This window comes from Sus scrofa, chromosome 6 (assembly GCF_054392235.1).
Source record: "Sus scrofa isolate SSC_HxYL_T2T_F1_AM1 chromosome 6, Sscrofa_HxYL_maternal_Yorkshire_Landrace_v2.0, whole genome shotgun sequence".
NCBI lineage: Eukaryota > Metazoa > Chordata > Mammalia > Artiodactyla > Suidae > Sus > Sus scrofa.
Window position 1 is genome coordinate 87,771,953 of NC_139388.1, and position 15,340 is coordinate 87,787,292.

Sequence of the window (15,340 nt, forward strand, 5' to 3'; positions counted from 1 at the left end):
GATCCAAGCCGCATCTGCAACCTACATGCCGGATACTTAACCCACTGAGCAAAGCCAGGGATCAAACCTGCATCCTCATAGATACTAGTCGGGTTCATTATCCCTGAGCCACAATGGGAATTCCCACATTCTTTTAATTTCTAAAACTTATTTAGTGATAAAACTGCCTCTACCTATCCTACCAAAAAAAAGTTCACATATATAGTGAATAAGGTGCCAACCCCAACCCCAGGCAAAGATAAAGCAGGAACTACCCCCTCCTCCCTGTACCCACCCTCAGCTTCCCCCTGAAAACCTCCTCCAACACCCTGAGCAGGCCTAAAGGGGCACCAGGGTCCCCTCTCTAGGATAGGACACAAAAAACAAAGAGGCATCTGTTACCACAGTCACTTTATTGCACCCAGGACATGTCAAGGCCCAAACTACCCCTCACTCCAACCCCAGTGAACTCTCCCTTCCACACCTCTTAGTCTTCGGACAGGTTTTTCCCTCTTCCTGGAATACCCTTCTCCTTTTCCGTCTGCAAACTCCTATTCACCCTTCCCAACCCAAGACCCTGAGGGTCCCAGGCAGTACTACTTATTCCCTCCTCAGTGCTTCCCCTTACAGTTCATTCCGATCTTAAAGCCTTCACCATCCTGTATTGATCCACAGGGCCCAGTCAGTGGCCTGGCTCTGAGAAAAGGCCCAAGAAACACTGAATGGATAAACACTGAATCGTGACTAAGGGAACTGGGAAAGTTGCTGGGAACAGGATGTGTAGGACACAGAGGTTTGAGCTAGGAGGGTTGGGGCTCACTGTCTGGGACAGGGACTAAAAAAGTATGGGACACTGGATGGGATCCATTTCTACCTGGCATAATCTTCTACTTTTGAGGACGCTCTGGAACACCAAAATTCCGGGCTGGGGTTCAAGGTTCTGCACACATTCTGGGCCTGCCCTTTCCCTATCCACCAGTGAAATCTGAATAGAGGGGGTATTGCTGACGCTTCCCATCTCTCAGCTCACATCTGATTCTGACCTAAATCCCAACTTCACCCACTCCCGGATTGTCTGGAAGCCCTGGACCAGGGTCTTGGCCCCAGCTGATCCCCCATCCTCACTTCTAAGTAAAAGACAATGAGGGGAGGCAAACCTGGGTGTCCCAAATCCTTCTTTCCCTCTCGCAGGGCAGGGAGCTGGGACAGGCCCAGGACTGGACCCCAACATCTCCAGCCAATCCGCAAATTCAAAGACTGGCCAGTGCCACCCTTGGCAGCTGGGGCATACACAGAAAGTTATTGCGAGCCAGACACAAACAACTTTACCAGGGCTTGTTCCCATCTGGAGCCAAGCCTGGACCCTTGGGCCCCCATTACACCTCCCTCCCTCCTAGCTCCCACCCCACCATTCACTGGGTCTTCCGATCGAGATCGAGTTTGCGTCGTACCAGCTGGCTCAGGAGGAACGCGGTAAGGATGCTGCTGCCTACGGTGAGCAAGAAGAGGCCAGAGAAGTTGTGGGGCCAGCGGGTATGCAGAGGCTCATAGATGGGCCGCCGGGCCTCATAGTCTAGCGCCACAGCCTCCAGCTGAGCCAGCGTGCACAGCACCAAGAAAACATGGAAGAGCTGGTGGCCCTGCCCAAAGATGTGACAGCTGCCAGGGAACCAGCGCTCAGGCATGAAGGCAGAGAAGAAAGCAGCAGCCAGTAGAAAGAAGACCACCTGGCATTTGTGGTAGAGAAGAGCTGGGTCGTCTGTGGCAGGTTCCGGGGACGCGAGGATGCGGTGTGCCACGGGGCTGATGTCCAGCGCATAGGCCAGCGCTGAGGGCACCTCCTGGCAAGTGCGGCCCAGCAGGCCGGGTTTCTGGATGTACTTGTTGTAGCAGGAGCCAGTGCAGGACAGCCAGGCGAGAAAGGCAGCCATGGGCAGGAAAATGGTCTGCACCTGGGCATGCCAGGCGGGCTCGATGGCATAGTAGAAGTGCGCCAGGGCACTGCCAAACTGGTACACGGCCACACCCACATAGTCCAGGAAGAAGAAGCTGTAATGCCAGAACTCAGACTTGGCCTGCAGGAGGTGAGCCAAGGCACTGAGGGAGAGGTAGGTGAAGGAGGCCAGGACAATGATGAAGAGGGGCAGGGCATGCGGGTCTCCCCAGAAGTCCACGGTCCCCACAAAGATGGCCAGCCGCAGCAGCAGCACCAGGGCAGCCAGCAGGTGGGTCCAGACGTTCACCGCCTCGTTGTGCTGCTGGAACAGTGTGCGGAAGTAGAACCGCCAGGTCTGATGCAGCGGCCGGTAGCCCACATAGATGTATGGCTTCCAGAAGAGGGGCGGCACCTCAGCTCGGTCCACAGTGAACACAGGCTCTGGGTGCACAGACGGCTGAGGCTCCGGATGGACCTGTCGCAAACTGGGCAGGAGGTGGCTGAGCTTCTGGGCCACCATCGTGGCCATGGCTGTGGGTGGGGCAGGGAGCTGGGGAGAGGCCCAAGCAAAGTCAGGGGGGCTGGTGTGCTGACCCTCCCGCCCCAAGAGCAGCCGCTGGGCGGCTGTGCTGCCCAGTTCTCCCCCCACCCTGTTCCCCATTCCATTATCTCTACACTGAGTTTAAGAGGAGTCATCCTAATGGAGAGCTCAGCTGACTCATGATTGTTCTACTCCCTGATGTACCCCAGGTGCCTAGAATGATGCCTGGCACATAGTAGGTGCTCAAAAACTGTTGGAGGCATGCATTCATGAACGAGGCTCACTATATCAGCCAAATCCTTTCCAGTCCAGGCTCCACATGGCAGCCCCTGTTATTTTCTCCTGTGTTCATGTTGCCATCAGTGTTCACTGGTAGCGACAATGACCTTGCAGTCCACTGCCTCTACTCAGCTCCTTCAGAGTGGCCAAAGTCTCTCACCGACCCTCCATTACTCTACATGATCAGGTTTCTACTGCCTTTCCCAGACTTATTATTCAACCACAATGCACTTCATATCCAGCCACAGCCTTAACAAACCCCTGGGTCTGCTGTTTCATATGTCTATAGCTTTGCACAAGCTGTCCCCTCCATCTGAAACATTTACCTCATCTTGTCTATCTGGAAAACTCTTATTCATCCCTCAAAACCCATTTCTTCTGTGATACTTTCCCTGGTTTCCCTGGCCCCTCAAACCGCCAATGGATGACCCCTCTACTTGAATGCCTATTATCCTTCTCATGGGCATTAAATTGTTCGTGTGAGCTCCTCCAGGGTAAGCAGTTTGTCTTATTATTCTGTGAACCCCTGGGGGTGCTTAGCAGGTAGCTGGTGGTCGATGTTTGTTGAATGAAAAAAAATAACATAATAGCATCCTGATAACATTTCATACCCTTCAACTCAAAAAGCCGCTTTTTTTTTCCGGAAAGTCCCTAGTAACAACTAATCCCATAAAAAGAGCCCTTTCCTTCAGCCATACCCCCACTCAAAATTTCCTCCCTGTGCCCCTTCCACAGTTGCTAATTCAAATAAACCCAAACGAACCCCTCACCCTGGCATTCAAGACCCCATGACCTGCTTCCATCATTTCCCACCTAACCCAAATGTCAGACCTTGTGCCAACTTCCTTTCCCTCTACTGAAATCCTTTAAGACCAGTACAAGCTGCCACCTCCAGGGGACCTCCTTAATGCCCCTCACTTTCTCCTACAGGAGATCAATAATGGGTTATAAAATTTAGGGCTTTTGTTTTTTTTTAGTTTAGCTTTTCAGGGCTGCACCCATGGCATATGAAAGTTCCCAGGCTAGGAGTCAACTTGGAGCTGCAGCTGCTGGCCTGCACCACAGCCACAGCAACGCAGGATTCAAACTGCATCTTCAATCTACACCACAGTCACAGCAACATCAGACCTTAGCTGCTTCTGCAACCTATGCCACACCTCATGGCAACACTGGATCCATAATCTACTGAGCGAGGCCAGGGATCAAACCTGCATCCTCATGGATGCTAGTCAGGTTAGTTACCAGTGAGCCATAACAGGAACTCCCAATTAAGCATTTACAACATATTCATTCATTCATTCATTCATTCTTCATTTAGCAAACACTGAGCCTCTACTCTGCCTCATGTCCTGTGCTTGGTCCAGAAGACGGCAGAGTGGGAAAAAATTTGATCCCCACCTTCAGGAACTTCATGATATGGCAGAGGTCTAGAGAGGCAATCAAAGCATGGCAAAGGCTTACACAGCACATGCCACATGCAGACACTGTCTTAAGCACATTATGCATATCTGACTCATTTAAGCATCGTTAACAGCCTGTGAGATAGGTATTATCATTATGCCTATTTTTCAGATAAGGAAACTGAGGCACAAAGAAATTAAGTACCTTCCCTAGGAAGCAGTAGAGGGACAGTCTAAACTCAGTTTGCAACCTTAACCACTTACCTAAACTGGTCTTTGCAAGACAAGATAGAAAGTACTATTAACTATTTCATAAATATATATGGTTTTGCCTGATACCAGTTGCTTAATTCAGCCTATCATTATTCACTGTGTCATTCATTCAATCAAATATCTATTGAAAACCTAGCACCTGCCAGACAACTCCCCTTTCTCAAATTCTCCCCAAGAAACTTATTAGACTCAGCAAATAGATGTACTATGTCCATCATTTATCAGATATTTATTGCAACTTCCTTTGTACAGCCACTCTAAGAGGCAAGAAGATCTGGGCTGGATAAAGCCCTCAAGCTCTCTGCCACCAGCAGCAGCATGATCACCCCCAAAGCCACCCAATAATTCGCACATAGTCCAAGTAAATGCAGGGGGCTTGCTGTGCAAGGGCAACATCAAGACAAGCCCCCAGCCCATACTCTTCCTCACTCCCAACCTGATACGCATTCCTGAGCTCCTCCTACATTACATTCTGGAGTCATCTCTGGTCTCTGGCCTGTCCTAGTCTCATAGGGAGGAAGGAGTTAAATGTCATTATAACATTGGATGCGAAGTGCTTTGACAGGGGTGTACAGACTCCTCAACTTTTTTTTTTTAATTTCTTTTTATACAGCTGCACCTGCAGCATACGGAAGTTCCTGGGCTAGAGGCTGAATCAGAGCTGTAGCTGTGGGCCTACACCACATCCACAGCAATGCAGGATCTGAGCTGAATCTGTGACCTACACTTCAGCTAGTGGAAATGCTGGATCCTTACCCACTGAGTGAGGCCAGGGATCGAACCTGTATCCTCATGGACACTATGTTGGGTTCTAACCCACTGAGCCACAATGGGAACTCCTCCTCTACTTTCTCTTCCCAAACAGCCTGGCAGGTTTAGGAAGCAGACCTTGCTGATGAACTAATTAGTGGAGCCACTTCTGTCCAGAGCACAAAAACCCCACCTGCTGATTGAGGAGCCAACATTGAATTTCTTCTTCTCCCCAAGAGACCACGATTTAGCCTCAACAGTCTGGCCTCCACCCTTGTCTACAGCTTTGTCTTCCCAACTCAGGATCTTGAGGGGCCAGAAAAGGCCTCTGAAAGCATCTCATGCAGCTCCTTCATTTTATGTTGAGGGATCAAAAGCCCAGAGACAGGAAGGCTATTCCCAGAGTTGCCCAATCCAGCCAGGTTTCCATTTCCAAGAGAGCAAAGACCAGAGAATGATGTCATGTGATGATGCCTTAGCTCCTGAGTCCCTGTGATCTGTTAAGTTCAGCCAGTGTTGATATCCCACTCTTATAACTTCCCAAGTCATAACAGCATGTTAAAGGCTCTGAGAAGTCCTGCACCAAAGAAGCTTGCTTCACTTTGTTGAACCTACATTTGCCAAGCTTACATGATAAGGATTCCCTTCCTGGTAATAATTATATTATAAAGCTAACCGAAATGAAATAGGTGTTTACTATATGCTTGCTCTTCATAGCCTTGTTTCAGTTAATTCTCATAAACAGCCCGTGAGGTAGGTATTATTATATTATTATGACCATTTTGTTGTTGAGGATAGTAAAATTCAGAGAGATGAGGAGCTTTTTACCCAAGGCCAGAAACACACACACACACAGGTGGAGCCAGGACCTGGACCCAGCTCTCCAACTTAAATGCACAGATGTTCTCAGCCACTCCTGCTGCCCTGCCTCCTGTTACACCTAACTTCCTCCCTCAGAACTACTTTGGAAAACACTGGTCTAAAGCAAATAACCAGGTCCTTTCCTATAAATTCCTTTCTTAGGCTTCTAGCAACTGCCTTGCATCAAGGGTCTTAGTGTCCCCCAGTGACCAGCACCCGTGAAGGCCTGGCTCATAGCCACCTCCTCAGGCGGGCAATAGCTCACTCCCAGCCCTCCCTCTCCCCTAGATACTGTCCCCCAAGCACAGAACCCAGAGGCCATACATATACTGGGATGACAGAGGTCAAGCTGCCCTTTTTCCTCTAAACCTCAGCCAGCAGCCCTGTTCCATTTGAATCGCTCTATTTTCAGAATTAGTTCCCATCTCCTGACTCCACAGAAAGGGGCCCTGGATCCAGAGGAAAGAAACAGAGGCAGGAGTCTAGCATGAGCCGGAAGGATGGGTATTCAGAGGGCACTCCAGGGCAACCTCTGAGTAGTCTGCCCACCAGGCTACCAGAACCTGGTTGTGCCAGCCATCCTACCCCAGTCCAGTGCCCCTCCATGGCCCCCCTCCAAGCCTCCCTAATTGCACTGGTTACCTAAGGGTTTCTCTTGAACGCAGGGCTGATGACTTCTGCTGTGGAACAGAGCAAATTCACCAGATGCCAAGCAGTGGGTGGCACTTCCACAGGCCATGGTCCCCAGGGGCGGGGCTTCCAGGGACTGCAGGTATCTTGTGTGATGTCACCAGAGGGTGGGGCTAAAGATAACCTCCACCCTCTCCCTTCCCCCATCACCTTCCCTCCACCTCTCCCTTCCCCCATCCCCTTCTCAGCTGCAGAAGGAAGCTCATGGCTAACCTCTGCAAGAAACTTCTGTAGAAACTGAGGGCTGACTGAAAAATTGTGACTTACCCTAGATCACACAGCAAGGCAGGCAGAGCTGGGCTGAGACCAGGTGTCCAGGCCCTGGCTGATGGATGTCAGGCAAACTTGACTGGTTTCTGTCCCCTAGTCAGCAAGAATCAGAATGGAGGGAAGTTAGGAATCAAGGAGAAAACCAACACCATAAAGGCTTGTGAAAGAGCTAAGACTTCAAATTCAGACAAACCAGGTTTGACTTGTAATCTCATAACATATTAGCTGTGTGACCTAAGACAAGTGACTCACCATCTCTGATCTTGCACTCCCTCATAAGAATTATAATATTACCTACCTCACAGATTGCTACAAAGATTAAATTTATTAGAACCGTTTTAGCACAGTTTAGGGACTCAATAAATTATGGTTATTATTATTATTAATTACTAAGAGTAGTAATAACTAATTATTATTAATAGTAATAGTATTTGAAATTTCCCCAGCCTGAGTATTAGTATTTAAATTATTCCCAGCTTGAAAAGTTTTCTAAAAAACTCAGTCTTGTTTTAGCCCTCGATAGCTTGTTCCACTGGGTTTGGGGACCTTAGAAGGGTATCTGTGTCTCTTTAAATATTTACCTTTCTCTGAGGGTGCATTCAGACACCAGGGAAATTTAGCTGAGTTTGGATTTCTGGGGACATTGACCTCGTTTAATAATTAAAGTGTTATCATTGGAGTTCCCATTGTGGCACAGTGGAAAGGAATCCGACTAGGAACCATGAGGTTGTAGGTTCGATCCCTGGCCTCGCTCAGTGGGTTAAGATCTGGCTTGTTGCCGTGAGCTGTGGTGTAGGTCGAAGGCATGGCTTGAATCCAGTGTTGCTGTGGCTGTGGCGTAGGCTGGTAGCTGGAGCTCCGATTCAACTCCTAGCCCGGGGACCTCCATATGCTGCGAGTATGGCCCTAAAAAGCAAAAAATAAATAAATAAATAAAGTGTTGTCAGCCAAGACCATTCAAAGTAACCTCTCTGGATCCAGAGCCCGGAAGATTTGCACTTGCCTATTGACCCAAGAGAAGATGCTGGGAAGTAGAAATCCCCAGGGAGAAGGGCCTCAACCCCCACAGCCCCAGGAGCCCCATCCCAGAGCTGGAAAGCAAAGCGGGTAGACTGTGCTGGCAGGTCATCCAAAAGGCATGTGGCCTGGTTGGGGCATGTCTTGCAGGTTTGGGAGGCTCCTGGGTTGGCTGAACATCAGCACTGAGATGACCACGGTCCAAGTGAGAGCTCCTTGGTCAGTCTGAGCAGTTCCCCTGCACTTCCCTAGCCCTCCCGACTCACAGTCCCCCTTTCCAAACTCAAGGGCAACCCCTTCACCTCTTTCCTCAGCCAAAGCTTGCCACCCCTAGTTCCCCCTGCTCTCGACCTGACACACACTGTCAGGCCCCCAATACCTCTGGGGGCAACAGGGCAGACCAAGTCATGGGGACGGCGTAGTAAGTGGCTTCGGAGTGGGAAAGCCCTGGGCTACACCCATCACAGAGTGTACTCAGTGCTTACTATATGCCAGGCACGAGGCTGCAAAGCTGGGGAACATGGTGAACGAGGCAGGAGGCTCCCTGCGCTAATGGGGTTCACCCACACCACATAAATGAAATGCCCATGGACCCAGGCCCAGGAAAATCCAAGCCTAGAGAGAAGCCACCCACTGGTAACCAGAAGAACTGAGCAAACCGCTGCCCCCAAGGAAAGCATCTACCACTCACCTCGGGCAGCTGCTTCAGGAGAAGCCAGGTCCTTATTTTTAGGTGAGGATGGGATTTGAGGTCTGGAACTTAACTGTGTGACTTCACTACATTCCCTTCACCCCTCTGGGCCCGTTTCTTCACTTACAATCAGAGGGTAATAATAGCGAGCTCTTGGGCTCTTGCAAAACAAAGTCACAGATGCTAGGTGTTGGCTCTGGCACGGCCCTGGCTCCACACTTTTTGTGGAATTCTAGTCCTGGCTCAGTCACTCAATCCCTGGGTAACATGGACAAGTCCCTTCCACTCTTGGCCCTGTTTTCCCAAATGTCAAAGGAGAGAGTGACTTCCCAGTAACTTCAAAGGGCCCTTCAGGCCCTGAGACAGTGCAACAATATTTGTTTTAGGCTTACTAAAACTATTTGTTTTAACTGCTGAAGCTCCAGCTCCTTGTGTCAGGAGCTGGAGCTTCAGCAGTTAAAACACCGCCCTCATGGAACTAATAGCCCAGCCAATTAACAGCTAAGGGTCACACCTAAGGGTATTAATACCCTGCCATCTTGGAGCTTAATAGCCTAACTAAATAGCACCTAACTATTTTAAATATTATTTGATTATAATTCTTTTTTTTAATGATTTTTACTTTTTCCGTCATAGCTGGTTTGCAGTGTTCTGTCAATTTTCTACTGTACAGCAAGGTGACCCTGTCACACATACATATATACATTCTTTTTCTCACATTATCATGCTCCATCATAAGTGACTAGATATAGTCCCCAGTGTTATACAGTTAGATCTCATTGCTTATCCATTCCAAAGCCAATAGTTTGCATCTATTAATCCCAAATTCCCAGTCCATCCCACTCCCTCCCTCTCCCCCTTGGCAACCACAAGTCTGTTCTCCAAGTCTGTGATTTTCTTCTCTGTGGAAAGGTTCATTTGTGCTGTATATCAGATTCCAGATAGAAGTGATATCATACGGTATTTGTCTTTCTCTTTCTGACTTCACTTAGTATGACAGTCCCTAGTTCCATCCATGTTGCTGCAAGCGCCTATTTTAAATATTATTTGATTATAATTCTATTTCCTCTTTTGCCTCCTTCCTGGCATGCAAAACATTCATTGTTCTTTCTCTGGGCCCTGCTGGTTCAACCCATTCCCTTCAAGACAACTGTATTATTAGTTAGACAATAATAATTATTAGATATTAGATAATTAGTAGATAATATAATTAGATAATAAGAATAAGACCAGACCAACATTAACAAGGGGACTGTCAGAGGTAAACCATCTTGAGGGATCCGGACACAGATGACATAGTATGGCGGAGCCTGAAATAGCTCAATAAGACTAGGCACTAGCATTAGTAATTTACAGGGGCTTGCTAGTTACAAGGAACTTTCACTCACATTTCACCTCTCCCTGCCAGCAACTCTGAAACTGTAGGTGTAGCTAGGCTGGTGTCATCCCACCCCCGCCAAATGGCAGAGTATGTTTGCCTCCCTCCAAAACCAGTGCTCTTGTTCTTCATCCACTATGGTCAACTCCCAGGCACCCAGTGAGTGGCCACAGATTACATAGGCGAAGGTTTCAACCCGGGGTGGCCTCTTGATATCTCAGCAACTGGGTCACCTCCCTCAAGGCAAACCAATTCCCCAGTTCAGCCCAATGTGTTTAAAGAAAAGGTCCCTTGTGTCTTCCAAAACTGAACAGAAACCGTTTTTGTTCTTTTAACTGCGCTTAGGCCTCCGTTTGTACTGAAAAGTGTGATCAGAATGAAAAAAAAAAATCACTCTTAAAAGGAATTCCTCTGGCTCTCAAACTCACGACTGCTCTGAGAAGAGGGAAGAACCTGGAGGAGCAAAGCAGGCCCAAAGAGGTCGAGTGAGCCAGCTACAGTTGTTCAGCACAGGGGACAGAAAAGGGACCTCAGTTTCACCGCTGACCAGCAAGGGCCCCTCTGGGCAGGACAGCTGAGGCCAGGGAAAGGCAGCCTCTCACCAAAGGACCCAGAAGTAGCACAAGCCCCATGATGGGTGGGTGGGTCCCTCTCCAATGGGACATCCACCTAGGAGCAGCCAGGCTCTTAAGCACATCAAACTCCTAAGCTCCCCAGGGGTGTGGAGGGTGGAGTTGGCCGCCACCCCCGCCACACCCCGAGCCCCGAGCCCCGGGAGGTTCTCAAGGCCTATAGTCTGGATGAAAGCACGTGGTGGGCGCAAACTTCATTCTCTCCTGACACCAAGGGAGGGAGGCTTCCCCCACCCTCATAGGCCTAAGCTCCTTTAGAGCAACAGCCCCTCTCCGTCCCCATCAGTGCTCTTACCACTGCTTCCAGTTTCCCACCTGGGAGACCCGTCACATCACCCAGTTCCAGGTACTCACATCCCATTTTGCCCCCAGAATCTCCCTAGACTCCTTTAGTGGAAGGAGCTCGCTCCGTGCCTGTCCTCCTCCAGGACACCACGGCCCTCCCAGGCGTGCTCGTTCCTGCCCCCTCCCCCGCAGACGTGCTCACCCTCCAACCGCGACAGCGCCTCTCCTCCGGTTTCCTCCCACCCCTCCAAGAGATGCTCCCCCTCCAGCTCCGCTCCTCCTTCCCTCCGCAGAGGCGCCCCCCTCCAGCTGTCTCCCCACCCCGTTATCCGCCCCCTACCCTTAACAGAGATGCCCCCTCTCCAGGGGGGTCCCGCCTGTCCTCACTCGCTCCCCACCTGCCTCCCACCCTCCACGACACGCTCGGCCCTGAGCTTCCCCAGCGCAGTTCCCCGCCCCGCCCTGCGGGATGCGGCCCCTCCGCCCGCCTCTCCCACTCTCCCCGAGCCGGGTACCTGCGGCCGAACGGAGCTTCGAGAGGATGTGCCCGGCTGCAACCCCGCGGCCCTTCGCATCCGGGAGTGCCGGGGGCAGATAAAGGGACTGCCGGAGGAGGCTCCGCCCCCAGCCGGGGCAGGGCCGGGCGGCCGCGGGCAGCGGCCGAGGCGCTAGCTCGCGGCTGGGTGCTGAGAATCCGGCTGCTGCCGGCCCAGACCTGGGTGATCCCGCCTGCCCACCGCGCCCCCGTGGCCGGGCGCCAGCAGCATCTCCCCCACCACGTCCACGTGTTGCACGCGGAGGCAGGAGGGGGTCACCCACACCGACGACGACAGTCTTGGGAGTTCTGTGGTCTTTGGGCTAATGGGGCCTCAGAGGCCTAGACAGCAGAAGTGGTTATCCAGCTGGGGCTCCAGCTGGGTGGTTCTCTCCTCCTGAAGACTTAACCACAAACTCGGGAGTCCGGAACTGGCTGACCTGAGAGGGAAGGGCAAGGTGTGCCAGGAGCACGCGAGTTTCCCAGTGAAAACCCGCAGCCCAGCCCTGAAGCCACTTAACCCCACACACCCACCTCCCTAGGCTACTTATGGTGGAGGTGCACCCGATCTTCCACATCTTCATCTCTCTGCCTGGGGAGCTCCACCCCACCTCTGCACCCCCTTCTTATTCAAGTTCCCACCTAAAGCCCCTTCCTTGGGCAGCTTCCCCTGATCTGCCCAGCCCAAGGCACCTTTTCTGGACTTCTATTAAAACACGCGCTGTCTACTCCCTAGTGTAACATCTCCCCCAGGAATGGGAGCACTTGAAGGCTGAAAAGCCCCTACATGCTGAAGGCCGTAAGTAAATATTGGGCCAACAATAGCAGGGCTTGTCTGCTCCTCAGGTGCCAAAGGACCTGGACCAGGCAGAGTGCGGGGACACCCCCCGCCCCTTAGGCATGTTTCTTTGTTCTCTCTGAGCCTCAGTTTTATTACCTGTAAAATGGAGATAATAATACCAACTGAACAGGGGAGAATTAAATAAAACAGTGGACATGATGGTTCTTTGCCAACTGCACTGTACTAGAGGAACGTACATTTCTTTTTCTGTGTGTGCGTGTTTTTTTGCCTTTTCTAGGGCGGCTCCCACAGCATATGGAGGTTCCCAGGTTAGGGGTCTAATCCGAGCTGCAGTCGCCGGCCTAGGCCAGAGCCACAGCAACGCGGGATCCGAGCCGCATCTGCAACCTACACCATAGCTCACCGCAAAGCCAGAATCCTTAACCACTGAGCAAGGCCAGGGATGGAACCCGCAACCTCATGGTTCCTAAGTTAGATTCGTTAACCACTGTGCCACAACGGGAACTCCCATTTATTATAACAAAACATATATACTTATAATGTAATAGGATGTAACAGGTCTTTACTTCAATGGGTTCAGGCAAACATATAAGAATTGCTTAAATCGCTATTATCCATGTGGATAGGAAACATGGCATGGAAAATGCAATCCCTTAGAATAGGTAGGGTATAGGAAATGAAAACAAGTAAGGACATTATAGAGATGGACCACTGAGCCACAACAGGAACTCCTCCAGGGCTTATTTTTAAAGGTGTATTTTTAAGGCACTTATTAAGCTCTTGTCCTGTAGAGCCACGTACTAGATGGTTGCCATGGTTACCTCCTTTGATCCAGACAGCTATATTCACCCATTTCACAAATTGGCAAACTGAGGCTCAGAAAGGGGACATGGGTCTCTTATATGATCTCATTTGGCCTCAAGCATTATTGCATGGTGCATGTGATGACCCCCATTTTACAGGTGGAAAAACTGAAGCCTAATGAAGAGAAATGATGTATTCCAGGTCACATAGCTCCCAGTGTATTCAGGCTCTGGGAAATGGACCTGGAGGTGTGCTTGGGGGAGAAAAAAACAACCGTTGAAACTCCGCCCTGGATATTTGAGAGGTGAATAATAAAAACAATAAAAGTAAGAACAGGAATCACTTATGGAACACGTGCCATGTGCAAAGCCTGTTAGATGCGCTGCAGGCCCATGAGTGGGGGTTTGGTCATTATCTCAGTTTGTGGATGAGGAAGCAGACTCAAGAGGATGCTACTTGCCCAAAGCCAACCCGTTGACTAGTGGCAGGCCTGGCTCCAAGCCCAGCCCTTATCTGCTACATAGTACTGGTATCAAAAAGTGAAACTGTGGGGCTGGGACACTTCCTTCCCTGTCCTGCTCTGCTCCAAGTCCTTTCCCAGCCCAGGCAGGGTGACAGCAGGGCAACCAAGGACACCTCCTTTCCCTGCCCTCCCCCAGTGCAGGCACCTAGGTGAGGCCTAGTGAGTCCAAACCCTGGAAGGGGAAACCTACCCAGTAACCTGTGTACCATCCAGCTGCCCTCCCAGGTGCCAAGTACAGCCCTTGGAGGAAGAGTCTCCAGGGAAACTGGGTTTCTGGGCAGACCTAAGGAGGCAAAGCCCTCAGAAGTCAACGTCTGAGGTGGGAGACCATCAGGAAGGACTTAAGAAGACTCAGAGTAAGAGAAAGATGGATAGGGAAGCCTGAGCTGTCTGGAGCACATTCTTAAACAAAACAGGTGGAGCCATTCATTGAAGGTGGCAAAGCAGTGAAGCATTTGAGTGTATTTTGCCTGGGTTCACATCTTAGCTCTACCACTTACCAGCAAGTTATAACCTCTCTGGACCTCTATCTCCTCCACTCTTTTATTTTATTTTATTTTATTTATTTATTTATTTATTTTGTTTGTTTATTTAATTTATTTATTTATTTTTGCCATTTCTTGGGCTGCTCCCGCAGTATATGGAGGTTGCCAGGCTAGGGGTGGAATCGGAGCTGTAGCCACTGGCCTACACCAGAGCCACAGCAACGCAGGATCCGAGCCACATCTGCAACCTACACCACAGTTCACAGCAACACCAGATCCTTAACCCACTGAGCGAGACCAGGGATTGAACCAGCAACCTCATGGTTCCTAGTCAGATTCGTTAACCACTGAGACAGGACAGGAACTCCCATCCTCCACTCTTTTAAAATAGTTTTAGTAATATCCACTATATAGGACTGGTATGAGGAGTAAATGAAATAATAACATGTGACCTGCTCACACTGCCTGGCATAGAGTGACTGTTCCATAAATGCCAACTATCACTCTCTTTCAACCCTTTACTCCTTCGCTTTGCCAATAGATGAGAAAAATAAAGGCTCACTGTGAGCCCCCAAATTTCGAGATGGTTTGTTACACAGCGTCATTGAAGCAATTCCTGACTCCTACATGTAACAAAGCCAGGATTCAAATCCAGGGAAGCTGATTTAAGACCACAATCTCAACCCTGCCCCGGCACATTGGGAGTGCAATGCAGGAGGGACTGATTTCCTACAGAGATTCCACTTGGAGTGAGTCTTACAGGATGAGAAGTTCATCAAGCCATGAGGAGGGGGAAAGAACCGGCAGAAGGAAAAGCATGTGCAAAGGTGCAGAGGTATATGAGTGGTGGGGAAGATTTCGAGCCGTCATGTTCTAGAGCTGGAATATAGGGGACCTGGTGGCAGCAGGTAACATTAGAAAGGTAGGGAGGGGCTAGAATGTAGAGAGCCTCACCACAGTGAGAGGGCTTTATCCTGAAGACAGTGCAGAGAATGAAGTTGGAGATTAGAGAGAGGGTTTTCTCTGGAGAGAGTGGGGTGGGATGGGGTGGATTTCCTCTCACTTCAGGCCTCGTGAAGGGGCTTCAGGGAGACAGTCAGAGAGGTGGTGGGCATCCCCTGGGACTCCGTGGCCTGGTACCTGACTCTCGCCCAGGAATCCCAAAGAGATTAGTAGCAGCAGAGAAGAGGGCAGTGGTGGGAGGGAACT

At 50.3% G+C, this 15,340-nt stretch overlaps 1 protein-coding gene across 5 annotated transcripts in view; it reads right to left on the minus strand.

The window, feature by feature from the left end:
* Positions 1 to 375: 375 nt before the first annotated feature.
* The window catches only part of PAQR7 (progestin and adipoQ receptor family member 7), a 44,306-nt gene continuing 29,341 nt past the window's right edge, over positions 376 to 15,340 (minus strand). For 2 of the 5 annotated variants that reach the window (XM_084958550.1, XM_084958549.1), the window contains exons 4-5: positions 6,977 to 7,072; positions 376 to 2,465 (exon numbers count right to left, since the gene is read on the minus strand). In XM_084958550.1, coding sequence (XP_084814676.1) covers positions 1,392 to 2,444 — 1,053 coding nt within the window. In that variant the 5' untranslated portion in view covers positions 2,445 to 2,465; positions 6,977 to 7,072 and the 3' untranslated portion in view covers positions 376 to 1,391. 5 annotated transcript variants of the gene reach the window in all.